Source organism: Anser brachyrhynchus, assembly GCF_964034855.1.
Source record: "Anser brachyrhynchus genome assembly, chromosome: 9".
Classification (NCBI taxonomy): Eukaryota; Metazoa; Chordata; class Aves; order Anseriformes; family Anatidae; genus Anser; species Anser brachyrhynchus.
The window spans coordinates 15256159-15281305 of record NC_137703.1 but is presented as its reverse complement, the minus strand read 5'-3'; the positions used below and the strand labels follow the sequence as shown (position 1 = coordinate 15281305).

General features: G+C 65.4%; 2 protein-coding genes across 4 annotated transcripts; one reads left to right on the top strand and one right to left on the bottom strand.

Moving 5' to 3' along the window:
- Positions 1-1493: 1493 nt before the first annotated feature.
- Positions 1494-23254, top strand: SNED1 (sushi, nidogen and EGF like domains 1). Of its 3 annotated transcripts, none has more exons than XM_080604964.1 (33): positions 1494-1797; positions 5209-5496; positions 6233-6373; positions 7277-7439; positions 8448-8573; positions 8660-8773; positions 10233-10346; positions 10807-10920; positions 11038-11154; positions 11261-11386; positions 11648-11752; positions 12221-12334; positions 12464-12580; positions 12679-12795; positions 12870-12986; positions 13154-13267; positions 13341-13514; positions 13651-13764; positions 14647-14760; positions 15226-15339; positions 15439-15552; positions 16340-16636; positions 17881-18064; positions 18151-18263; positions 18414-18692; positions 18987-19131; positions 19318-19400; positions 19894-19980; positions 20063-20179; positions 20491-20581; positions 21000-21083; positions 21325-21362; positions 21515-23254. In XM_080604964.1, the coding sequence occupies exons 1-32, from the start codon at positions 1591-1593 to the stop codon at positions 21359-21361; spliced, it is 4341 nt and encodes a 1446-aa protein (XP_080461090.1). In that variant the 5' UTR covers positions 1494-1590; the 3' UTR covers position 21362; positions 21515-23254. The 3 variants fall into 3 exon arrangements, with proteins under 3 accessions (XP_080461090.1, XP_080461088.1, XP_080461089.1); XM_080604962.1 differs by having other exon boundaries at positions 1553-1797; positions 20494-20581; XM_080604963.1 differs by lacking the exon at positions 20491-20581 and having other exon boundaries at positions 1553-1797.
- On the bottom strand, positions 23249-24604 carry MTERF4 (mitochondrial transcription termination factor 4). Its single transcript, XM_080604988.1, has 3 exons — positions 24220-24604; positions 23955-24139; positions 23249-23856 (listed from the first exon to the last, which is right to left on the bottom strand). Exons 1-3 carry the CDS (start codon positions 24587-24589, stop codon positions 23485-23487), a joined length of 927 nt encoding a protein of 308 aa, XP_080461114.1. The 5' UTR covers positions 24590-24604; the 3' UTR covers positions 23249-23484.
- Between the last annotated feature and the right edge of the window lie 543 nt (positions 24605-25147).

The window sequence follows — 25147 nt, the reverse complement described above, 5'->3', positions numbered from 1 at the left end:
GAGCCGGCAGATAAGGGGGGCCCCTCCTGGCCTCCCCCCGCAGCTGGGGGGTTGCCCCCTGAGGCGTGTGGCCGGTCGGACCCTCGCCGGCGTGCGTGTGGTGGGGCGCACGTGCAGACACGGAGGGCAGGGGGGTCCCTAAAAACGCTTCCTAAAGGGCCTCCGGGGCCCTGTTCCTCACGAGGGCTGCGGGAGGGCCGCAGGTGGGGCTCAGTGAGGCTCGGCGCTGGGGGCGGCGGCGGTGACCCCCGCTCAGCCTCCCCCTGCAGCCGCACCAGGAGACCTGTGAGAGCCTGGGCGGTCACGGCCCAGCGCTCCAGGCAGGGAAACAGCCCTGAGACAGCCGCTGAGGCCCCGTGTCCTGCCCGGTGAGGCCAGGCGGCAGCTCCGCGGGTCCCAGGCCTGGCCAGGCCCCAGTGCAGGCAGTGCTGCTCCCCAGGGCGTTCTCCGTGTCCCGTGGGAGGACACGGCCCGGCTCCTGCTCCGTCCAGCCGCCAGCCTCTCTCCGCCGTGCCCGGGGCCCCAGCCCGCCCTGCACCTCCCCAGACACCGCACTGTGCTCCAGCTAAGGCAGCGTCCAACGTGGGCGACCATTTTGGGACCCCCCCCCCAGCGCTAGCGGCCAGCCGGGTCCCCGTGAGGCAAACTTTCCGCGGGGGCATCCACGTAACAGCCCCCGGCGGCGGCGGAGCCCTGCTGCTGCTCGCCGCTCGCTTCAGCCCTTACATAATTTGTTCCTTGGCCTGCGCTCAGCGCCGCGGCGTGCCTCGCAGGGGATTTATATCGCGGGGCTGGGCAATAACGCGCAGCCCCCCCGGGGGCCGGGGGCTGGCTCGGGCACCCCCCCGCTTCCAGGGCTGCCCAGGGGACGCTGCCCCTCGTGTCCCCCGGCCCGCGGGGCTGGGGGCACCTCGGGGTGGGACAAGGGACGCGGGGGCACCGTGGGCTCGCTCCCTTTGCCGGGAGAAGTGGGGTCTTTGTGCTAAAACGGGTTGCCGGTGATAAATGCGTCGGGTTTATTATTATTATTATATTATGATTGTTAGTATTTATTTTATTTTTTTTTTTTCCAGGGGAGACAAAGAGGCCCTTGAGCCGAAAGCGTAACTTAAAACATCGCATTCCGGAGAAGAATTTCCTGATAATATTTTTAGCACCTGAAAAAAAAAAAAAAAGGGGGGGGGAAAAAAAGCAAATAACAGCATTTCTTCCCTGCTCCTCCCCGCCCCCCCCCCGCCTCGGGCCCCGCACCCGGCGCCCCCCCCCCCCCCGCGCGTGGGGACCCCCACGGCCACGCCCCCTTCGTTTGCATAACCCCGCCCCCCGCCTTCAGCCCGAGCTCCCATTGGCCGGGGCGCCCCGGGCTATGCAAATGCCGCCGGCGGGGGCGGGCGCGGAGCCGCCGTGCGGGCAGCGCGGGGAGCTGCGGGCAGCGGCGCTCCGAGCCCCGAGCCCCGCGCGGCGCCCCCGCCCCGCTCCGCCCCCCCCCCCCCCCCCCCCCCCCCCCCTCCCGCCGCCGCCGCCATGTCGCGGCGCCCGGTGCCGGCGTGAGCGCTGCGGGACGGCCCCCGGGGGGCGACGGCCGCGGCCATGCGGGTGCTGCGGGGCTGCTGCGTCGTGCTGCTGGCGCTGGGCGAGTGGCTGCGGGCGGGCGGCGTGGTGCCGCTGGCCGACTTCTACCCGTTCGGGCCGGCGCAGGGCGACGCCGCCACGCTCAAGCAGGACGACGGCGGCTCCGAGCTGCGGCCGCTCTCCGTGCGCTTCCCCTTCTTCGGAGCGGGGCACACCGGGCTCTACGTGAGTGCCGGGCCGCGGGGGGAGCGGGCAGGCGGGGGCTGGCAGCCTCCCCCTTCTTCCCCTCCGAGCCTCTTCCCTTTCCTCCTTCCCCCCCCCCCGCCTTTTTTCCCCCCTTTTCCCCTTTTTTTTCCTCTTTTTCCCCTTTTTTCCCCTTTTTTTCTTTACTAACACTCGGCTCGGCTCGCTCCCGGCACGTCGTGGCGGGGCGTGGGGTTGTGGGGTCAAACGGGATGGCCCCGCTTCAATCCGGAGCATCGGAGCGGTGCCGGGGTGCCGGGAGCAAGCCCCGGGGCGTGCGGGGGGATCCCAGCCTCGCGGGGCTCCCGCCGGCCTCCTGGGAATCGCCCGGCACAGGGCACCCGCGGGGCGGGACGGGGAATAGCCAGAGTCGTCCTCCAGGCTCTGCTGAAAGGCGAGGGCCGGGAGCCCGGCTTGCACCGGAGCCGTTGGCTTTGGACAGGCGGCTCTGTGCCGTGGGGCGCAGCCACGACCCCGCCGCGGTGCTCACAACCCCCCCGAGATGCTCTCAGTCCTCTGCGGGCAACCCCGGGGCGGCATCCCGGAGCGTCTTGCGGCCACCGAGAGCCGCAGCCGTGTTTGAACGCCCAGGCACTGTGCGGCCGTGGCAGCGCCAGCGCCGGAGCAGATGTTGCGAGGCTCCTGGGCTGCGAGCTGAGCCGCAGCTGCGGGACGTGCCTGCCGATCTCCATGTGAGAGTCATTAATCGAGCTGGGAGGACGCACTGGCATCTCCCGAGTTTTCTAAAAATTGCATTTCCTCCGAGGATTTTAAAACGGAGCCGTCTGCTTTCCATGCTCTTTCCAGCCGGGCATGCTGACGTGCCAGCGTCCCTGCAGCCGGGCACGAGGCAGCAGCTCCCCGCGCACCGGCCGGCTCTCGGGGGCCTTGCCGGGGCCGTCGGCTGCCCCGCAGGGACGCACATACGTGCCCAGGTGCTGCCAGGACAGAGGCGTGCCGTCCCGCGCCCCGGCCGGCGCTGGGGAGGCGTGAGGAGGAAGGGTGGGACTCGGTGTTGAAAGACGAAGTTCTGCGCTTCGCCTGCTGCAGGCTTGCCACGGGACGTTGGCGTTCCCCAGCCTGCTCGTGCACCGGGACGGGCTCTCTCTGGACCGGAGCATCGCTCGGCAGCTTCCAGCGGGAGCCCTGCGGATGCACAGCCCGGCAGCAGAGATTTGTCCTCATCCCTCCCGCCGTGCTGGCTGGGCTCCAGCAAGCCTTCATTTCTGCTGACACCGAAAGCACGGCGTTTAAAGCGGTCCCCCCAGGGAGATGAAGGTGGGGATATTCCGGCGATGGTCACACCTCGGCTCCGGCAGCTCCCGCTGGGGCTGAGCCCTGAAGCCAAGACCTGGGAAGGAGCAATCCCTGCAGCTCCACCGAGAGCTGACCTTATGTGGTGGGGATGCGCTCTTGGCTGCTGGAGCTCACTCCAAAAGCTGCCACCAGCAGTGTTCAGGAGGGCCCTTGAAGTGGTGAAGGATGGCCTGGTGCTCTCCAGGGGAGCCAAAATTTGGGAACTCCTTGCCCTGAGAGCAAGGGACCAAGGCGCACCGTCAGCGGTGTGGCAGCGAGAGGGAGGTTCCTGCAGGATGCTGGGCTTGGGTGGGTGTTGCCCGACATGCCAGGCACATGGGGCTTGCTGCGACCTGTTCCCCTCTTCCTCCTCGAGTGCCCAGCCTTGGGGCAGGTCCGTGTCCGCCTGCGGGTGCGGCAGGGCCTTCGTCATCCTGAAGGGATCCCTGCCTAGGCCCCCTTTGGGGACAGGAGGACAAAGCCCAGTTTGGAGCAGCTGGCTTGCAAGTTGTTGTGTGGGCAGCAGAGCTGGTGAGACCCAGCTTTCTCCTCTTGGGGCAGGGAAGCGGGGAAAAGGGGCAGGTGTGGGTTTTTTGCTGTCTGGAAAGCATTGCGGTCGCTGTCGGCCCAGCTTTTGGCATAGCTGGTGTCTCGATGGTCTTGTTTGGATTCGGTCCAAGCTGACCAGAAATTCAGAGCAGGCTCGTGGGGCAGACCAAGAGCTGCTCCCTGTCCCGCCCGACCTGTGTGGCTAACGGAGAGCGCTGGGCACCGTCCTGGCACCGTCTCGGAGGTGAGCTAGCCCGTTACAGAACAAGCCGGGATGTTACGACCCGTTGTCTTGGCTGAGTGCACGTGCTGGTTGGACACCGCATGTCCTTGGCACGGTGACTTCTCCCAAATGAAGGCACCAGCCCCGCAGCGGGTGCAGGAGATGCGCTGACCCCGGGGCTCGGGCCGCGGGGCCGTGCCCCCTGCCTGTCACACGTGTCCCTGCCTCGAGCGCAGGCTGTGAGCAGCGGCCGAAGCACAGGGCCCGGACAGCCCAGCCCTGGGGGGTCCCTCTGAGCCCGCCCCCTCCTCCTCCATAAACCAAACAAAACAAAAACACACACGCACACACACACACACACACACACAACCCTTCTTGGCGCCGGCTCTCTCCCATCTTGCTTTAATAACGGGAAGAATGTTCCTCCGCGGACACCGCAAGGTTACGCAGGGTTTGTGAACGGGGAATCGCGTTCCCCTTAGTCACGGTGGCAGCTGCCCAGGGCGGTGTGGGCTGTCCCGTACCCAGCGCTTGTTTTGTGGGCGGCCGCGTCTCCTGGGACCCTTACAAACGGCCCCGGCACCCGGCCAGCACCGGGGGCCCCTGCCCAGGCTCCCCAGGGCCGAAAGTGCCCAAAAGGCGAGCGGCCCCCCTGCAAGCGTCACACCTGCAGGCCCGCTCCCCTCCCGGCTGCGAGCAGCGCTGGGCCCCGTTCCCTCTGGAATATTTGGGCTGTAGATTTCCACGGCCGTGGTTTCCCCTCGTTCCTGGGCTGTGCGATCGCCTTTGCTGTGTGCCGGGAGGGGGGGGGGGGGGCCGCACCTCCTTGGCCGCTAATTACAGGAGTTAATTAGCGCTGGGAGCCAGCGAGCCTTCGGGTGCTGGCATCCCCTGCTGCCTGGGGACGGGGGGGCTCGGTGGGATGGTGGCACTCGGTCCCATGATGTTCGCCAGCCCTGCCGCTCGTTTTCCAGCCCACACCGCTGGTTGGGGTGCCCCCGGCGCGGGCGGGCGCTCTCCCAGCTGTTCCTGGCGGGAGAACAGGGCTGGGTTTGTTCGGGCTCCTGGCCCTCCGCGGCGGAGGCCGGGGGGTGAGGCCGCTTTCCCCGGCCTGGGGCACGTCCGTGCTTCAAAGGGCAGGAAGGGGAAGCGCTCAAATATTTGTGGAAGGAGGTTGGGGGGGAAACAGGTGAAGGAAAAAGCGCCTCTAAAGTAAGGATTCGGGATGGCCAGGGCTGCGGAGGGCACCCGGGGAAGTGCCCGTGGAGGCCTCGGTGCTCCTCGGGGCCGGGGCCGCCCTTGCCCATTGTCCCGCATCTCCGCAGGTTAACAACAACGGGATCATCTCCTTCCTGAAGGAGGTCTCCCAGTTCACGCCGGTCGCCTTCCCAATCTCCAAGGACCGGCGCGTGGTGGCAGCTTTCTGGGCAGATGTGGACAACCGGCGGGCGGGCGATGTGTATTACCGGGAGAGCCGAGACCAGGCCATTCTGGAGCGGGCGACCAGGGACATCGCGCAGTATTTCCCCGAGTTCCCCGACTTCTCCGCGCAGTGGGTGTTCATCGCTACCTGGTACCGGGTCACCTTCTTCGGGGGAAGTTCGTTTTCACCGGTGAGCGGTGGGGGCCCTGGCGGGTGGTGGGCAGAGCTTGTGCCACAACACCCTGCACAGCACCGCGGTGCTGGGGCTGGGCCTTTGCCAGCACTCCTGAGGCAGCCAGCCCTGACGAGTGAGGGAGCAATTAGCTTAGGGGTGGGTTTTTTAAGACGGGTTCCTGAAGGAACTGGAGCTTTGTCGTCTTCTACAGCCTTGCTGAGAAGCCCGGGTTTGTGCCCAGAGCCCCACGCTTACAAAAGCTGGTTGGAAACTTGGCTCTGAAGTCTCGTTCCTCTTCACCGTCGGGTATCTCTCTGGGATGCAGCTGCAATCCTGTCCTGCTGTCAGCTGTCGTGGCCCGGCTGCCATCCCAGGGCTTTCTTCTAAGCTCCAGGGATCTGAAGGCAAATTTACGTACTTTAATAAGTTTGATTTCCCATTCAAAGGTACTTGCTGCCTTTCCCTGTACTGCCACTGGGAACGGGAGTTCTTTTCTGAAAGGGTTTTCTCCTGCTTAGGCGTTGGTGTTTCTTAGTCCTGGCTCGACACGGAGAGCCCTGCTGAGGGCTCACCGCTGCCCTTCCCAGGAGAGGAGGGCTGGTGCTGAAGGAAGCATCCCTCTGCTGCGTGCTGCCGCAGCCTTCCTGCCTGACAGCTTCATTTTCTGTCCTTTTTCTGGCCCGCTCACTCCTCGACCGTGCTCCCTGCCTTCCCTCCACCCTCTCACAGCCTTCTCCCCTCCCTCCCGCAGGTAAACACTTTCCAGATTGTCCTCATCACGGATGGCAAGCTGTCCTTCACCATCTTCAACTATGAGTCCATCACCTGGACCACGGGTATGCACGCCAGCAGTGGGGGGGACTTTGCTGGGCTTGGCGGCATCGCAGCGCAGGTAAGCAGCGGACGCGGCCGTCGTCCCCAGGTAGCGCCTGAGCCCGCCGCGCTCACGGCTGCCCTTTGCTTTCCCTAGAGCTGTTCCTGGCAGCACAAAGCAGTCCAGGGATTTTTGGTGGTGGCTCCCTCCCTCCTTCCCTTCCCCTGCTTTTCTGAGGTTCTTAAATATCCGTGTGTGCTCTCGTTCTCGGAGCTGAGACCATATAGGGGACTTTGTTATAATGAAACCACGGTTCTTTACCTTGGCTGCTGCCTCTTAGTTCCTTTTCCTTCCTAACCTCAGACTTTAAGAGCAGCTCGGCAGCTGCCGCGGCCAGCACAGCTTTCACTTGTATTTTTATTTCATCCTTGTGTGTGTTGTTGTGTTTAAGAGGGGAAAAAAAACGCAACCCGGTCCCCATTCGGATGTGTGAATTTACCACCAGTTGATCTGTCCTTGGCTCCCCGCCTGCCCGCCTGCAGGAAATCGCAGGTGTAGAGGAAGGGGACACGTTTTGAATCCCTGAATTCAGGAGCGCGGGTCTTATGGACGTAAACAGGGCAGCGACTGCACACCTTGGCCAGTGGGCAGCCCTCCAGCAGCTCCCGCTGAGGAGAAGCAGAGTTTCGAGGGAAGAAACGTCCCTCTCGCCCCACACCTCTGGGCTGGGCTTGCCAGAGGGTGCTGTGAGCCCGGGCCCCCCCTTGCGCGTGGGTTCCCGAGGGCGAGGAAGGGCTGTGGTTGTCCTGGGGAATAATACGTCACGGAGGGGATGCCGGAGGAATCCAGGGAACCTGGGTGGCGGCAGTGACGCGCGGTCCTGCGGAGCGTCCCTTCGTGCTGCCGTGCCCCTTGCCTCTGCCCCCGCAGCGTCGCTTTGCCGTGCTGATGTCTCTTTGCTCTCTGCCCTTGTCCTCCCAGGCAGGTTTTAACGCCGGTGATGGAAAGCGCTACTTCAACATCCCTGGATCCCGCACCGATGACATCGCTGACGTGGAGATGACGACAAATGTGGGTATCCCCGGGCGCTGGGTGTTCAGAATCGATGATGCCCAGGTGCAAGTGGGGGGCTGCAGCAATACAAGTAAGAGGACAGCAGTTAGGTTTATTTAACTCCCAACCCGACCCCAAACTGTTCTCCAGCCCTGTCTTTCCCTGCCTCGACCCCCACCCTCACCTCCCTCCCCAAGGGGAGAGAGCAGCAACCCGTGGGTGGATCAGACAGCTCGAAGGGCTCTGGGAGGGCTCAGGGTGGGGGCAGCGATGGGGATGCCATCCCTTGGAGCCGCCGGCACCGCTTCGGGAAGCCTGGCTCCTGAGGATCTGTGCCCGGGGACCGCCGGGCTGCTTCAGGGCCCAGCCACTCGTGCTGGGGCTGCCTGCCACGGGCTGCAAAAGCGGATGGGGAGGAAAGCTCTTGAGACCGAGGCAGGCTGCGAGGCGCGGGGAGCCGTGCAGGGTGCCGGGGAGGAGGTGAGGGCACGCACGAGGGGCTCTATGGGTCCCGTACCCACCATGGGGCTGGGGAGGCTCGTCCGTCCCGTGGGGCAGCTGCTGCCCAGGGCAGCCAGCAGTGAGCGGGGGCTGTGCCTGGCCACCCCAGCTCGCCCTCCGTGGAGCCACCGACCTCCTGTTCCTTGTCCCCGCCCCACCCTGGCTGTGCTTTCTTACCCGCTAATCTACGCGTGTTGTATATCACCTGTGGGTTTGCTTTATACAGGTTCTCCTGCCCCTCTGCCCCAGGCCATAGGCAGGGGCTGGCTGGATAACGCCTGGCGTTTGTCCCCTGCCCGGCGGGGCTGGCCCTGCCTCCCCGCTCCTGCAGCAGGAATAAAACTGTCACCCCACCCGGCGGGGAGCCCGGGAGGAGCGAGCCCTGCCCGGCCGCGGGCACGCAGCCCCCAAACGCGGGCTCCCCGAGCGCCCCAGAGAGCCGGGTGACCGTACCCAGCCTGACGCACGCACGCACGGACGGCGGTGCTGGTGGGGCTGGACGGACGCCAGGACAGACCCCGGCGGCCGCGGCGCCGGACGGCAGCGCGTCAGCCCTGCCGGGGCGGGCTGTGAGCGGAGGGCGCGCTTGTCTCCGCAGCCTCCGTGTGCCTGACGCTGCGGCCCTGCCTGAACGGGGGGAAGTGCATCGAGGACTGCATCACGGGGAACCCCTCCTACACCTGCTCCTGTCTCGCAGGCTTCACGGGGAAGAGGTGCCACGTCGGTGAGCGGCCTCCCCGCGCCTCCGCAGGCTCCAGCCCTGCCTGCCCCGCTCCTCGCTGAGCCCCTGCCTTCCCCTCGCTCTTTCAGACGTGGACGAGTGTCTCTCCCACCCGTGCCAGAACGGAGCCACCTGCGTCAACGGCGTCAACAGCTTCAGCTGCCGGTGCCTGCCGGGCTTCAGAGGTGCCAGCTGCGAGATGGGTGAGTGTCGCGCCTCCTCCAGAAGGCACTGTGGAGCCATCAGCACCCGTGGTTTCCGCTGGGCATCCTGCATCTGCTCCTGGGTGCTGCGTTGGCTCCTGTCTGCGGAGACGGGGCCTGCAGGCAGCTGCAGGCTGCCCTGTTTAGCTGCCCTGCGTGAGGAGGATGAGACACGTGTGCCTGGAGGCATCCCCCTTGTAAGCAGGGACAGGGAAGCCTTGGAGGCTGTGCTGCCAGGCTCGGCAGAGCCAGCGGAGAGGTGATGAAATGGCTGTGCCACATCCTCCCACCCTGTTTTTGGGCAGAGCTCCTGGGCCTGAGCCATGCACCAGGTCTCAGAGAGCCACTCGTGTCCCCAGGAAGGGACTGAGAGATGGCGGGCCCGTGGGAGGAGATGGGGCAGCCAGAGGGGGGTGGGGGGGCTCTCGGGCACCCTGTCCCCCCTGCCATGCCCATGGGTTTGTCTGGGCAGGCTGGGGAAGATCTGTCAGTGGTTTTCTGAGGGCACAGAGGAGCCGATGACAGCCAGTTCTTCTCCTGCCACGTTTAGTGGCAAGCAGCTGTTAGACCTCGAGCGGTGCTGGGGAAGGGTCCGCTTGCGTTGCTGACCCCCACGGGGGGCACAGCGGCTCCGAGGTGCCGGGGTTTGTACGGAGGCTCGCAGGGTGCCGCGGGGACAGGAGGTTTCCAGCAGGAGCTGTGCTGGGCGCCGAGCGCTGCAGTCTTGGATCACGACTTGCTGAAAGCAAAGGAAACTTTGCTCTGGCGGCGAGCGCTTCCTCCGCTGGCAGCCCGCTCCCAGGAGCGCCTGTCCCGGCACGGCTGCGGGGAACGCGCCCGCCGCCTCGCCCTTGCTGGAAAACGCTGGCAGTTAGTGCCTGGGCAGGAGCCTCGGGGGGGGGCCTGCTCCGTGCGGGGCTTTCGCAGGTGGTGGCCAGGTCCTGAGCCGTTGGAAGCCACTGGGAGCGTTCCCAGCCTCGCCGGCCCAGCTCGCCTCCGGATGAGTCACTGCTAATGCAGGCAGCAACATCCGCTGGGGGGGGGAGGCATCTGCTCACAACACCTCTCCTCTGGGCGTGGGGACGGCAGCGAGGGCTGATGTCCAAGGGGCTCGGCGCTGCTGCCAGGTTTCCACGCGAGCAGAGGGAGCGGAGCAGCGGGACAGCCTCTGCTGGCCGCGCTGGCTCGCCCCGCGCTGGGGACGCTGCCAGTGTCAGGCTCCCTGTGAGTCCCCGTGCTGGTGGGGAGGGAGAGCGCGGAGTTTCCTTTTGGGGGAGGGATCCTGCACCCAGAAAGCAAAGCCGGAGGGAGGGGCCGGGCTGGCCGAGCTGTCCTTGCCCGGTTTGTGGTGCTGGCTCTGCACTCTGCCTGGCCCTGCCTGCCGGCAGTAGCAGGGAACACGGTGTGCTGGTCCTGTGCGTGGCTTCACCCCCCTCTTCTCTTTGCTGTCCCACCACAGAGGAGTTGCCATGCGAGACCAAGGTGTGCCAGAACGGCGGGACGTGCCAAGAGGCAAACGGGACGGCGGCATGCGTGTGCCAGCCGGGGTACGCGGGAGGAGACTGCGAGACAGGTGGGCACTGGCGGCAGGCGTCCGCGTGGCGGGGACGGAGACGTCTCCCGCTTCGGCAAGCCGCATGCCCACCCCGACTTCCCCACCCAGCCTTATTCCTCATCCCCCGTGGTGGCTTTGGGGGGCTGGAGCTTGGCCTTGCTGCGTGTGGCGCTGGTTTTCCAGCATAGCCTTCCCCCTGCTGAGCACCATCCTCGCCTGGCCCTGCTGGCCGGTGAAGGTTTGTAGGGGAGAGAAGCGATGGAGTTCACAGACCCCTGGGTTCCTCAGTGAGAGGAAGGGTGCCTGGGAATATCCACTGCCCAACCTGCCGTCTGTTGCCCCTGCAGAGCAGCAGGACTGCAGCAGCAGGCGGGGAGATGCGCTCTTGCCCGCGTGTGTGGGGTGACAAGGGCCGGGACCGCAGCAAGCCTGCGGTGCTGTGTGCGTCCAACCAACCCCTCCCTGTCCTGCCCTGCAGAGGTGAACGAGTGCGAGTCCAGCCCTTGCCTGAACGGAGGGCACTGTGTCGACCTGGTTGATAACTACACGTGCGTGTGCCTGGAGCCCTTCGTGGGACAGCGCTGCGAGACAGGTGCTTGGTGCCCCCGCGCCCGGGGCAGCCCACGACAGGGCCGAGGCTTTGTCCCCACTGCCCCTCTCTGGAGGCCCGGCTCACCGCATCCTCCTCCTCCTCCTCCTCCTCCTCCAGACCCCTCCTCCTGCGAGGACCGGAGCTGCAGGAACCGTCAGACGTGCAACTACATCCGCCCGGGGCGCTACATCTGCACGTGCTCCCCGGGCTATTACGGCAACAACTGCCAGTACGGTGAGCGGCAGCGCGTGGCGCGTCGCGGCGACGCCGGGCTGTGCGGAAAGGCCACCGGCCGTGTCCCCTCCGGGGAGGTGTCCGGTCAGCGTCCTTCTCCCCGCAGGTGGCCCCCGGGTACCCGGCGCCTGCCTCTCCAGCCCCTGCCAGAACGGGGGCAGTTGCCTGGAGCTGGAGCAGGGCTATGCCTGCGACTGCCAGGAGGGCTACGGCGGGCAGGACTGCCGCGACAGTGAGTACCTGGGGTCTCTCCGGCAGGATGCTGACCCTCTGGGGAAGCCCTACAGGAGCAATTGCCCATTCCCAGGGGGAAGCAGCCCTGGCAGAGCCCGTTCAGGGCTCTCGGACTGAGCTGTGGTCCCGATCTCTGAGGGGGAGCCATGCCTGGGGGCTTGCAGCTGTGGGTCCTGAGCTCCCCCAGCTGGCTCCAGCACGGCCACTTGGCTGCCCTGGCCCCACAATACAAGGGAAGCTCCCTCTCCGTCTCTTACAGAGCTCTCTGAGGGCTGCGAGTGTCGTAACGGAGGCAGCTGCCTGGAGGGGAACGTCACCATCTGCCAGTGCCTGCCGGGGTATTTCGGTCTCCTCTGTGAATTCGGTAGGTGAAGGCTTCACGCGTGCTGTTGGAGCTTGCTGTGTTTGCTCCCTCTCCTGGACACTTAACGCCAGTTAAGTGCCGATGAAGGGCCTAGCCTGTGCCTAGGCCTAGTGCAGAACCCTAGCGCCACGGGGACACGCTTAATCCGAGCCACCTACACAAGCCAGGGCCTGGGGTTAGGCTCCTCGTGGTGAGGAGATGCTCTCTCCATCTCTTGCTCTGCCTTGAGTCGTGCCTTTCCCGAGCCTTGGCCTGTAGAAGGAAGCCCTAGCTCTGCACGCTGGAGCTCCAAAGCTCACTCTGCAGGCAGAATGACCCTTGCCATGGGGCACGGGTGGCCGCAGTCCCTCCCTTCTCACCACGCTCCATAAAGCCATGGGACCCGTTCTTGGCTGGGAGGTGCTGGCCGCTGGCTGGCCGTCCTGCTGCAGTGCATCTGATGGAGGTTGTCTTGCTGTGCGTTGGCAGAGGTGACCGCCACGCCGTGCAACGTGAACACGCAGTGCCCAGACGGCGGCTACTGCATGGAGTATGGTGGGAGCTACCTGTGCGTGTGCCACACCGACTACGGCACCAACCACAGTGAGTGTCTGCAGCCGGGGCACGGGCTTGGCGCTGGGAGGGGGGCGAGACGGGTGAGCACGGGGCCTGCCCCGAAGGCGAGGCAAGTGGGGAGGGGGGCAGAGCTGAGGTCTTTGTTTGGCCTTGCAGCGGTACCTTCCCCCTGCGACTCTGAGCCCTGCCTGAACGGGGGGTCTTGCGAGGCTCAGGACGACTCCTACACCTGCGAGTGTCCCCCGGGCTTCCTGGGGAAGCACTGCGAGAGAGGTACGTGCCGTGCCGTGCCGTGAGGGGAGGAGAGCACGGCCTCTGGGGTGTGGGCCTCGCTCGAGAGCCGCTAGGCATCTCCTGCTCCTCTCCCGCAGCCCGGCCGCGGCTCTGCAGCACGGCGCCGTGCCGCAACGGGGGCACCTGCAAGGAGTCCGATGGCGAGTACCACTGCACCTGCCCCTACCGCTTCACTGGCCGGCACTGTGAGATAGGTACGGCTCCGACACCAGGGAGGGAGGCGGGTGGTGTGTGTCCTGCTCCCCGCTCAGCTCCTGCTTGCCCCCAGGTAAGCCAGACCCCTGCGCCTCGGGGCCCTGCCAGAACGGGGGCACCTGCTTCCACTACATCGGCAAGTACAAGTGCGACTGCGCCCCGGGCTACGCCGGACGGCACTGCGAGATCGGTACGTGTGGGTGCCGCAAGGTCAGGGGGGACAGAGTCGCAGCTTTGGTAGCAAGCGCGCTGCGCTGCTGGGTGTCACCCCCAAACCGCTGCGGGGACATGCTGAGGGGAAGAGGCAGTAGCTTTGGGCCCTGCCAGCTCCATACCGGTGCCCTCTGCTCTTTCCAGTGCCGTCTCCCTGCTTTCTGAGCCCATGTGAGAACGGTGCGACCTGCGAGGACCTCGGCGGGGACTTTGTGTGCACGTGCCCCGTGGGCTACACCGGGAAGCACTGCCGGACGGGTGAGGGCCCCGTGCCGCCGCCACCGAGCCCCAGGCGCCACGCTGCCCTTGCTCATGCCCCATCTCTCCGCAGAGATTGACTGCGGCGTGCCCAGCGCGGTGAAGCACGCCCAGGCCTCCTTCAACTCCACCACGGTGGGCTCGCTGGCTGAATACCGCTGCGAGCTGGGCTATGCCCTCAGCCAGCACAACAGCCCCCGTGTCTGCCACTCGCAGGGCGTCTGGAGTGACCCCCCCGAATGCGACGGTAGGCAACGGGAAGAAGCTGAGCCGTGGTTATGGCTGTGGGACCCCAGCAACCTCTTATTCCCCCGAGCACGCTGCTGTGGGACCCCAGTGCTCATCGCCCTCGCCTTATCTCCCCCCTGCCCAAATGCTTGCAGAGATCGACGAGTGCCGGTCCCAGCCTTGCCTGAATGGCGGTCAGTGCAAGGACCGCATCGCTGAGTTCCTGTGCGTGTGCGAGCCGGGATACGTGGGCCACCACTGTGAGTTGGGTAAGAAAACGCGCAGAGCTCGCGCAGGGATGAGGGGAGAGAGTCTGTGGCCCACCAGCCAGAGCAGGGCGTGAATGGTGCGGTTGGGAGCGGGGCTGCCCGCACTTACGCACACCAGCTTCCATCTCCTGCCTGCGTGTGGCTCAGGGGAGCCCCCAGCTCACCTGGGAAGGGCGCGTGTGCTGCGTGCCCACCCGTGCAGACAGGTGCTGCGTGGGTGTCTCTGTCACTGGTGGGGCTGTGATTCCCAGGAGGCTGGGTCTGGATCCCCTAACAGCTACCATGCGCCTCCATGTCCCCCTGCTCATCGCAGCAGTTTGCTGGAGAACATTCCTGATGTGATGCTCTTCTTCACACAGTCTGAACGTGTGTAATGAAGCCCCGGATCTCAAGATCTGGGTGAGAAGTGTCCCACGCAGCTCCAAAGTTACTGGCCAAGAGGGGATATGACATAAAAGCAGCTTGAGATTTAACGCTTGTGCAGGGCCGTACCCCACAGCAGTTCCTTGTGCTCGCTCTCCTGTGCGCACGCCTTCGTGGTGGCGCGCGGGCTCCGCTTGGTGCTCTCGGCGGGTGCTGGAGGAAGGGGGGGCAGGCGGCTGACGGGGATGGTGGGGTTCGCTGGGTCAGACGCCGTGGCTGCAGGGGGGATGAAAGGAGGGGACATGCCACGCACACCCTACAGGACATCTCAGCACAGCCCCGTGCCGCCAGCCATCTGCACTCCCCCCTCTGCCCTGCTCTCCAGCCCCGCGTGGGGCTGTTTCTGGCTGGGGGGCTCAGGGCAGCGAGTGACGTGGGGACGAGAAGCGCTGTCTTTCCAAACTTCCTCTCCTGCCTCCAGCCCCGGCTCTGCTCTGAGCCGGTCTCTCCTCTCTGCAGAAGTTGACGAATGCCAGTCAGAGCCCTGCAAGAACGGCGGGACCTGCCGGGACCTCCCAGGCTCTTTTGTTTGCTTCTGTCCCGAGGGCTTCGTGGGGATCCAGTGTGAGGAAGGTAGGGAGTCTGCCGAGCAGGGCCCTGCCGGGCACCGCTGTCGCTTGGGCTCGGGGATGTGGCCGGGACCTGCACCAAAGCAAACGGCTGGGAGCTGCCACGGGGCTGGCACTTGGTCTCAGCCACCGTCGAGGGTGCGCGCTTGGGCTCCTTGCCCTGCAGAGGACGCTGCCAGCCCTGGTGCTTGCTGTGGTTTGTGTGCCCCAGCAGCAGAGCCAAAACTTGTCTGGTGGGGGGGTAGTGCCCCGGTGCACAGCTCGGGCAGAACAAGGTGTCCCTCAGCTATGGATCTGCTCTGCAGGGTGCCTGGGCTGCCGTGGCATTCCACAGGCAGTCCTGGCTTCTGTGGCCGTTCACGTGGGCTTTTCCTGGGGCCGTGGGTGTCTCTGCTGGCCCTGGGCATGTTGGGGTCCTGGTGTGCTGCCCGCGGCGTGTGCTTCACTGCCTGCGTGCTCTCGCCTCCAGAAGTGGACGCCTGCGAGTCTGGCCCGTGCCAAAACGGAGGGGAGTGCGAAGGCTACCGAGGCTCCTACCTGTGTGTGTGCCCGGAGGGTTTCTTCGGTTACCATTGCGAGACAGGTGAGCGGGGCAGGAGGACGCAGCTGCAGCCCTGTGTGGCCGCTGACGCTGGGGTGTCCGACGCCGTTATCGCCACTGGTTCTTGCCCCCACCCTGCAGCCAGCGACCCGTGCTTCTCCAGCCCGTGTGGGAGCCGAGGCTACTGCCTGCCCAGCAACGGCACCCACAGCTGCACCTGCAAAGTGAGCTACACAGGCAAGAGCTGCGAAAAAGGTAAAGGCCCTGAGCAGCGGCGCCAGGATGTGGCGAGGGGCTCGACGGCAGCGTGCCCGCCCTGCCCGGTGGCGGCCGTGTCACCCGCCACCGAGGGGCTCCGCCATCAGGGACCGGCAGCTCTCCTCGCCCTGGCGGGGCTCGGATCTCGCCTCCGCTGGGGGAGCCCCGGCCCCGTGGATGCCAGGGGCAGATGCCAGCAGGGCTCAGTCGTGCCAGGTGCCGGGTGGCTGCTGGAGGTGACGGCGTTGGCACGCGGGCGAGGCACGCGGGGACGCTGGGGACAAGTTCCTCTGGGCTCCAGTGGTGCAGGTGCAGCAGGGGTTGCATCCGCCTTGGATGCCCTTGGGAGGGGAGGCAAAGAAATCTGATTAAAGCCTCCAGCCCTGAATAAAAGCATCCGCGAGGCCCGTAATCTGGTCTAAGCGATCTCTGCGGGGCTCTAAGCTGGAGGAAGGTTGTTCACTGCATCCCCGCGTGGTCCAGGATATGGCAGCAAATGCTCTGCCCCCAGCTCTGCCGCACCAACTGCCTGCTTGCCCTGGCTCTGCCTGAGCCCATCGGGGTGGCCGAGCAGCCCCGGCTCCTCCGGCGCACGCACGGTGCCTAGCACGACGGGCCAGCAGCAGCTGTAGGGTTTCTGTGAGCTGCAACGAGAGAGAAAAAGAGAGAGAGAGAGAGGGGACCCTGTCCTCCATCAGTGCCGCTCTGCATTTCGTTGCTGGGGTCTGTTCTCTAAAGATTCATGGCATTACCTCTCCCCTTTGCTTTTGCCCACACCCTGAAGAATTGCTGCCACCAACCTCATTAAAGGTGGAAAGGGTGGAGGACACTGGTGTGTTGATTTCTTGGCACCCGCCTGAGGACGCAGCCGCCAGGCAACTCATTGACGGCTACGCCGTGACGTACGTATCCTTCGACGGCTCTTACCGCAGGACAGATTTTGTGGACCGAAGTCGTTCTGCCCACCAATTGCGGGCACTAGCCTCCGGCAGAGCCTACAATATTTCTGTCTTTTCAGTCAAACGCAACGTGAACAACAAGAATGATATCAGCAGGCCTGTCATGCTCACCACGCGCACTAGTGAGTAGTGTCCTCAGGGGAATTCGGTTGTGAGTATGGGCCCCCCTGACGCCCAGGGCGGCGTTTCCAGCCTGCGGGGCCTCTCCTCGCCGGCACTCTGCCCGCAGCCACGTGCCTTCCCCACGGAGCTGGCGGAGCACCTGGAGGTTTCCTGGCTCCTCCAGCTTCCCGTGCCCCGGAGGTCTGCTCCGGTCCGATCCCAGCCTCCACCACCCGTGGTGTGGCTGAAAAAGGCAGTGCGGACCCTGAAGTCTGGGTTCAGAGGCACTCAGCACGGAGAATGGCTTTTCTCTGCGCTGCGGCCACTGAGAGCAGGGTCTGAAGGAGCGATCGAACGCCCCGGGGCTGGTAGGGAAGCAGCCAGCGACAGCGGGGACGGCCCCTGGGTCCTGCTCAGCAGGCTGCTCCACGGGCTCACTGCTGGGGTCTGGGTTCGGCCGCTCTGCAGGTGGGCAGATGGCCACCAGGTTGTCCCCTGGGGCCCAGCTTGCCCCCAGGGGCGCAGGGCAGCGTGCTGGGCATGGTGACAGCTCCATCGGGCACGGACAGCAGTCGCGCCGTGTCCTGTCCAGCCCGCTTTCTGGAACGGGCAGGTAATGCCGTGTCCCCTGTGACATGCGTAATCCCTGGCCCGCGGATGGTTGGAGTAGGAATTGCGGGGAAACCAAAGATGGAAGAGATCGGACTTGGAAAAGCTGCTCTCTAGTGAGAAGGGACACCCGGGGGCCGGGGTCCTCCCGTGCCAGCTGGGCTGAGCCGTGCGGGTGCTTCCCCGCAGCACCGGGCCTTGGGCAGCCTGGAGGTGGGAGCAGGCACCGAGGGCAGTCGGGCAGCTCCGGCAGCCTCTGCGAGAGTTTGGGGTGTGCCGGGGCACGCAGCCCTGTCCTGGGGTCTTGTCCGCGCCGGTGCGCGCGTGGCTGGGGCAGCGGCTGGGCAGGTGACGCCAGGCTCGGGGGGCTCTGTGCTTGCCGGGGATGTGGGCTCAGTGAGGAGCGACTGAGGCGAGGTTGAGGCCAGGGTGCTCCTGGCTGCCCGGTGCTGAGACAAGGAGCGTGGCAGGGGAAGTGGCGCCGAGCTGCTTGGGCTGTCACGGTGCTGGCGCCAAGCCCGCGGTGGCGCCAGGAAGGCTGACGTGGATGGGCAGCGCGGGGCACGGGAGTCAGGGGGTGCAGGAAGGGACGGAGCCGCTGCCACGGCCAGCTGCTGACTGTGGCCCTCCCCGCTTCTCTGCTCGCTCCGGCCAGGACCGCGTCCGGTGGAAGGCTTTGAGATCACGAACGTGACGGCCAGCACCATCACGGTGCAATGGGCTCTCCACCGGCTCAAGCACTCCACTGTCAGTAGGGTGCGTGTCTCCATCCGCCAGCCTGGGGACCTGGAAGACCGCACGGTGGAGCTGAACAGCAGCGTGGCCAAGTACACCTTCCTGTGAGCGTGGCAGGCGGGCGGCGGGGCCGGCTGGCGCCCGTGAGCCACCGCGCTCACCTCCTGCCGCCCGCCTTCCTCCTCTGCAGGGACCTGCAGCCAGGAGAGCGCTACATCGTCCATGTCACCACGCTGAGCGGCCTGGGGACAGAAGATCACCCCTCGGAGAGCCTGGCCACGGCCCCCTTCCACGTGTGGACGAGTGAGTGGGGCCGCGCGGTGCAGGCCGAGGGCTGGCGGGGGCTTTGCTGGGCTGGGGGCGAGCTCCCAAGAGGCTCGAGGTGACACATAAGCAAGCTGCTGCCATTCAGAGACTCGGCGCTTATTTTCTCCCACCCCCCTCCTGCTCCAGGGCCTCTCCCCCCTCGAAACCTCACAGCCTCGCGCGTCACCCCCACCTCCGTGTCCGTGACGTGGGAGCAGCCGCCCGCTGGCGCCGTGGAGGGGTACATCATCAACGTCACCACCCTGCAGAGCGTCAAGAGCCGCTACGTGCCCAACGGCAAGCTCGCGTCCTACACCGTGCGGGACCTGCTGCCCGCGCAGCGCTACCGCCTCTCCGTGACGGCTGTGCAGAACACGGAGCAGGGGCAGGTGCACAGCGAGCCCATCCACCTCTACGTCACCACCCGTGAGTGCCTGCCAGGGCGGGGGGGGCACCAAGCTGCACCGAGCTTGCTCCCAAAGCGGGTGCCTCCCGCTGGTACCAGCCCTCCCTGTAGGAGGGAGGCAGCGGTGGCTTGCTCTGCAGCCTTTGGATGCAGAGTTACAACTCAGCAGTGCTTTGTAGGGGAAGGAGCAGCGCTTGCTGCCCGGGTGGCATCACCTGTCCCCAAACAGCCCTAGTGGCACCAGCATGCCGTTCTGGTCTTTGTGCTGACTTGCTGCCTGCCTCCCTCTAAGCCTAACCCTTTGTGGCCTGCAGTGCAGAGGGATGGGGCTCCGGAGAGGCGCTGGAGCCAGGCTGGACACCCCCGGGTCCTGCGCAACAGGCTGCCCCCAGCCTTCCTGCCCGAACTCCGCTTGCTCGCAGACCACGACACGGCTGAGGAGCCCTCCCCAGCCCCCAGGTAGGCACCAGCAGGGCCGAGCACAGCCCCTCGCCCGCCCCAGCCAGGCGAACCCTTGCTCCGTCAGCTGGCGCAGCTCCTCCGCACTGCTGCGGTGTTTGTGCCGTGCCCAGTGCCTCACCCACGCTGCCTCCAGCCCTTGGGGACCCCACCATGCCCCCCACCCTCACGGCTGTCCTTCCCCAGGTTCACTGAGCTGGTGGATGGCAGAGGGAGAATCAGCGCCAGGTTCGGCACTTTGCTGAGCAGATCCATCACCGTGAAGACACGTAAGTGCTCTGCTGCCTTTCTGGCCTCCTCCTGTCACCCAGTGCTATCTCCTATGCCTCCCCCGCTCCCCTGGGACAGGGCGACAACGGGGCAGGCTGCTGCGGGGCTGAGGGAGCCAGAGGGGAGGGCAGGACCCCGCTGCCTCTGCCTGGACTAACATCTCCCCAGCCCAGGGAGAGGGGTGGCCCACAGTGGGTTGGGGAACCCAGGGCTGGGTTGTTGGCAGTGGGAGGAGATGCGGGATGCAGCACGGGCTGGGCTCCTGCCTTGCTCCTGAGGTCAGCGAGGAGGGCACCTGGGCCCCCTACTAGCTGAGGACCAGCCTCCAGTTTGCCATACCCAGGGTGCCACCAGGGAAGGGCTGAACTGCTGCTGCAAACCCGGCCAGCCCCCTGATGCCAGGCTGGATCCCCTCTGCCTGCTGCCGCTGCGGAGGGGCTGCCTTGGGGTCTGGCCCGGGCTGGAAGTCACGTTGACCCTCTCGTTGCACAGAACCAGAGGCTCCCGTGAAGCTGGAGAACATCGAGGAGCCTGCCCGGGGCAGCCTGGCGCTGCAGCTGCACGAGGCACAGAGCAAGAGTGAGTCTGGGGCGGGCACGGCCAGCGGGAATCCGGCCCGACGGGCGTGAGAGCGGGGCTGACGGCAGCGCGTGTTTTGCAGGCACTGGGCAGAACTGCTCTGCAAACCCCTGCAAGAACGGAGGCACCTGTGTGAGCGAGAGCGAGTCCTACCACTGCGACTGCAGCCCGGGCTTCAAGGGCAGGCACTGCGAGCTGGGTGAGTGCCGTGCCGCTGCTGCACGCGCTGAGGTTGGCGGCTGTCCCAGCAGCAGGGTCCCGCAGGGCACAGGTCACCGAGCACCCCCCATCCGTACCCAGCTCCCTGGTTCTGGCTGAGCCTCCAGCAGCCGGGATTGTGCTGCGCTGTGGGGCCGCAGCTCTGCGGCTCCTGGCGGGTTGGCTCCAAGCGATGCTGAGCCTGGTCCTCCGGGGCCACAGCAGGGGAGCCAGGGGGCCTCGGCCCCCAGGGCGCAGGCAGGCAGGGCTGGAGATGGGCTCGCTGGTAGCTCCCCTCTCCTGTTCCCCAAGCAGCCTGCAAGAAGGTGCCACACTCGTGCACGCGGCTGTACTCGGAAACCAAGTCATTCCCCGTGTGGGAAGGAGGCACCTGCCACTACCTGTGAGTACTGCCCGCGGGTTGTGCTCCCCCTTCCCCTCGCACCGAGAGCTGGGGCCGGCCCCGCAGTGCGGCTCCGGGGAAGGGAGAGTGAGCACGAGGCTGCCCTGCGCCCTGGCCAGCTGCTGCCGGGTGCCCAGCGCCAGCGAGGCAACCTCTGCATCAGGGCAGGGCGCGACACGGTGCCACCCCTGCCTGCCAGCCCAGGGCCACCTCTGTCCCCAGAGGGGTTGAGGGACGGGGGCCTCCGCTGTGCCCCCCCAGCCTGCCTGCAGCATAGGTGCAGCAGCCCAGCTGCTTGCCCAGGCAGGGCAGGCTCAGCCGTTTGTACCTAGAAAATGGGGGAGGACCCCCCCAGCACTTACAAACGCAGCTCTGTCCCTGTTAATCCCTACAACCCTCCTCTCTGCTGTGTGTGCAGGTACAAGAGAGTCTACAAGGTACACCAGGATGTCTGCTACAAGGAGAGCTGCGAGAGCACCGGTTCCAAGAAGCCAAGCAGCAGGTAGAGCCAGCAGAAGCATGCTTCTTCCCCTCTGCCCGGGAGCCAGAAACCTGCGGCTGCCTGGGACCTCTGGCTTACCCCAGGGTGCTTGGACCAGGCTAGGCAGGGAGGGGGCGCGGAACAGCGCGCGAGGCCCAGGCATGCTTCCCGTAGCTGCTCCCGAGGCTGCAGGGTTCGGGCGCGAGGGAGCAAGGGCCAAGGTGCTGCAGGACTGACGGTGCTTTCGCTCCTTCTCTTTCAGAAAACAAAGCGACAGTCACACACTGAAGAAGCCATAGAGTAAGTGTCTGTTCCAGGCACAGGCTGAAGCCCCCCAGGGGGCAGGTCCCCTTCTCCCAGCCCAAGACAGGCATCCGGGACGGGAAGAGGCAGCTGCTGGGCTTTTGGGGGGGCTCCACACACCAGCTCATTCTCCTCCTGCTCCTCCGCAGGGTTCAAAGCAGTAGGAGCTTCGTCTTTCCACACCTAAGGGCTTTTGAAACACCAGGAAGATCAGATCTGCTCACTGGGTTGAACGCAGCAGGGGAGCCTTCCTGCCTGGCGTCAGCCACTCCCTCTCCTCCAGCCCGTTAGGGACACGCAGCCAGATCAGCACCCGAGCGGCGCTCCCTTCTCTCTGCCGGACCAGCAGTGCCTTCGCCCTGCCTTGCCTTGCTGCAGGTGCCCCTCTGCCCCAAGAAGCCGAGCGTGGCGTGCTGCAGCAGCCAGCTGCCTGCCCCCAGGGGGCCTGGCCCCACTCGCCCCCCCACAGCCCTGAGCTCCCGGCTCTGCGAGCCCAGTTCCCTTCCACCAGCATCTGCGCCAACCTGTTTTCGTAACCCAAGGTTATACGTTACATATAACCCCCAAATAAACCAGTTCAATGCAGACCAGAAGGCCTTAGCTATCGCCTGAAACCTGGCCCGCAGCCGGGCGGGGAGGTCTTCCCTACGTACGTTCCCTATGAGTTAGAAATTGCGAGCCACTGCCCTGAGCAGCGAGGCGAGAGCAGGCAGTGGAGGCACGTCCCCGTACTGTAGCTGGGGGAGAGGGGAGAATTAAGGCAGCTTCCCCTGCCTTCATTTTTTTGTTTTGCTTTGTAAACGAGCCACGGTTTTAACCAAATTCCCAGCTCAGAAAGTCATAGAGCACCTAGAAGTTACTAAAAAGCGACCTGTAGAGCAAAGATTGTCAGCCAGGGTGTGCCACCACGCTCTTTCTGGTGCTATGCGGCGCAGGGCACAGCATCAGCTTGGCTGTCCCCCTGCACTGCCGGCGGTCCCCGCATCGCCCTGCGGTGCCGATGCCACCACGGCGCTGTTAGCGGCCCTGCAGTGGCCGCCCTACTGGCTGCCGCAGAGCAGGCAAGGAAAAGTTTAGCTTAGAAATGTTCCTAGTTTTTTTTGTGTTTGTATGACAACGCTAGTTAAACATAGATTTGTGTATTAACATACACAGTGTATATTATAAATTAATACATACCAGAGATATATCGTAGTTATGGCATAGAGTGTTATTTCCCGAGCAGCGGAGGGATGTCCCAGTGGGGCAGCCCCCCAGTGAGCATCACAGGCACCTCTGTTGTTTGACCAGGCGTAGCCTTGAGGGTGTTCCCATCGCAGGACCAGCCCAGGAGCTGCAGCGCTGCCGGCAGCGTCCTCTCCCTCCTGCGCGCTGCGTAAGTGCAGCCGCCACCGCCTGTGGCAGCAGCCCAGCGCTGGACAGTGCCCTGTGAGGCCATGAGCAGGTGGACAGGGTGAGGCTTCCCACCAGCACTGGGGATGGCTCTTCTGCCCCCAGAGAATCAGATTCGCAGAGAGAGAGAGCACCCTAATTTTTTTTCGCTGAGGCTGCCTGATCCTGCTCCCTGAATCTGTGCTCCTGGGATGTGGCGGGGCGAGCGCAGGAGTCCCGGACATCCCTGGCGTGGGAGGAAAAGCTGCCCCTTACCCGCAAGTGAGAACACCAGAGCAGCCTGTGCCATCCCCTGGGGCGTTGGGCCAGAGCCTTCTCTTCACTCTGGGGCTATGGTCAGAACGTTCGCTCCCCTGCCACCGGCTGTGAAGGTGGGGAGCCCACGGATCCTCCCTGCAGTGATGCGCAGTGCGGCCTCCCCCCATCCAGCACAGTATGTAACACAGCCAAAAGGATTTAACCTTGTCTTTGAAATAAATTAGTTATTTTGGTTTTGTTTTGTTTGTTTTGTTTTTAATAAAAACACTTGATAGAAACTGGATATTTTCTAAAGCACCTGGTCAATGAGGAGGAAAAAGGGTCCGTGCTGTGTTGTGATACATGGGATTTACTGCTGCCTTGCCCGCAGAGCCTTGCAGGGTCCCACAGCTGCTGTGGCTCACACCTGTGCTCTGGGTGGTAGGGCTGGGAGGCCTGGGGGACACCGTGGAGCCTCCCACCCTCCCTGTCAGACTCTTCTACTGCCATCATCCAAGCCCTTATCTCCCTCTATATACAGCGTATCCCTGTCCTCTTCCTCTTCTTCTTCCTCCTCTTCCTTCTCCTCCTCCTCTTCCTCCTCTCGAGCCAGCAGCTTCTTGAAGACCTCGTACTCCTCCGGGGTGGCGCGGGCCAGGTTGGCCAGGAACTCTTTTTCAGGGAGATGAAGGACCTCCTTCAGTTTGGGGTTATTGGTTTGGGTCTGGCCCTTGAGAGGGGTCTGGTAGAGGCCCCGGCGCTCCAGGAAGATGTGCCGGTTCCTCAGCTCAGCGAAGGGCGTTCGGAAAAGACGTGCCTTGACCATCTCCTTCTGGCGGACCCCCATCCTGAAGTACGCGTACTGCGTGCAGGACGCGGGGCTTCAACACGCGGCCCCGGTGCCGTGCGGTAGCCGGGCCGTGCCCGCAGCCCCGCAGCCCCCCGCCCCGAACCCCTCACCTGGAAGTGGTACTGGAGGCTGCCGGGCTCCTCCAGCAGCACCCCGGGGCAGCTCTGCAGGACCTCCGTCAGCTGCTCGGCCGTGAAGAGGCACTTCTCCCGCAGCACCCGCACCGCCGCCTCCATCCTCCGCCGGGGCAAGGTGAAGACCTGGGGGCAGCGCCCGGCCACCCGCTGCAGGTGCCCTGCGGGCACCGGGGTGAGCGGGCACCGGGCCGAGCGGGCACCGCGGCGAGCCCCCCGCCCCGCCGCCCCCGGGCCCTACCTCCGCCGAGCCCCAGGCGCCTCAGGTACTCGGCGCGCTCCTTCAGCTGCGCCTCGGCCGCCCGCAGCAGCTCGGGGCTGCGCTCCAGCAGGCCCAGCGCGGCCTCGGCGCTCAGCCCCAGCAGCAGCAGCTGCTCCGCCGCCGCCGCCGCCCGCCGCGGGCCGAGCCGGGGCTGCAGCCCGCGGAGCCGCCGGGCCTGCGCCCGGCTGAAGCCCAGGGCCAGCAGCGCCGCCTCCGCCTCCCCCGCCGCCTCCTCCGGGGCGCAGCCGCGGCGGGGGCACAGCCCGGGCCCGGAGGCGGCGAGGAGGGCGCGGGGCAGCGCCGCCACCCCCAGCCGCCCGCCGCCCGCCCGCAGCAGCCGCCCCGCCATGGCCCGGGGAGGAGCCGCGGCCCCGCGCAGCCGCGGCCCGGGCAGGCGAGGAGGAGCCGCGGGGCCCGGCCCCGGAGGGCGCTGCGCTGCCCCGTTGTGCTGAATGCGGGTTTGCTTTCTTCCCCCTGTCGTTGTCTGATCAAAGTCGAGGAGTAGTTTCCCGGATGGGTTTTAGGGGGTGAAGACAGGATTCTGACCAAAAACATAAATAAATCCACAGCAACATTCTGGCTGTTTTTGACGCCTTCTCATAGAATCATCAGGGTTGGAAAAGCCCTCCAAGACCATCTGGCCCAACCACCCCCCTACCACCAGTATCACCCACTGAACCCTGTCCCCAAGCACCACATCCAACCTGTCCTTGAACACCCCCAGGGACGGTGACGCCACCACCTCCCTGGGCAACCCATCCCAACGCCTGACCGCTCTTTCTGAGAAGAAATGTCTCCTCATTTCCAACCTGAACCTCCCCTGGCACAACCTGAGGCCGTTCCCTCTGGTCCTATCACTGGTTATCTGCGAGAAGAGGCCGACCCCCAGCTCCCCACAGCTTCCTTT

What these genes read in the sequence shown, in the direction of transcription:
- MTERF4 (XM_080604988.1), bottom strand. Translation starts at nt 24,589, where the DNA reads ATGGCGGGGCGGCTGCTGCGGGCGGGCGGCGGGCGGCTGGGGGTGGCG. An exon ending in GCGCCTGGGGCTCGGCGGAG is followed by an intron (nt 24,140 to 24,219) that starts GTAGGGCCCGGG and finishes CGGTGCCCGCAG; the next exon opens with GGCACCTGCAGCGGGTGGCC. An exon ending in GCCTCCAGTACCACTTCCAG is followed by an intron (nt 23,857 to 23,954) that starts GTGAGGGGTTCG and finishes TCCTGCACGCAG; the next exon opens with TACGCGTACTTCAGGATGGG.
- SNED1 (XM_080604964.1), top strand. Translation starts at nt 1,591, where the DNA reads ATGCGGGTGCTGCGGGGCTGCTGCGTCGTGCTGCTGGCGCTGGGCGAG. An exon ending in GGGGATCCAGTGTGAGGAAG is followed by an intron (nt 14,761 to 15,225) that starts GTAGGGAGTCTG and finishes TCTCGCCTCCAG; the next exon opens with AAGTGGACGCCTGCGAGTCT. An exon ending in GAGCCCTCCCCAGCCCCCAG is followed by an intron (nt 19,132 to 19,317) that starts GTAGGCACCAGC and finishes GTCCTTCCCCAG; the next exon opens with GTTCACTGAGCTGGTGGATG.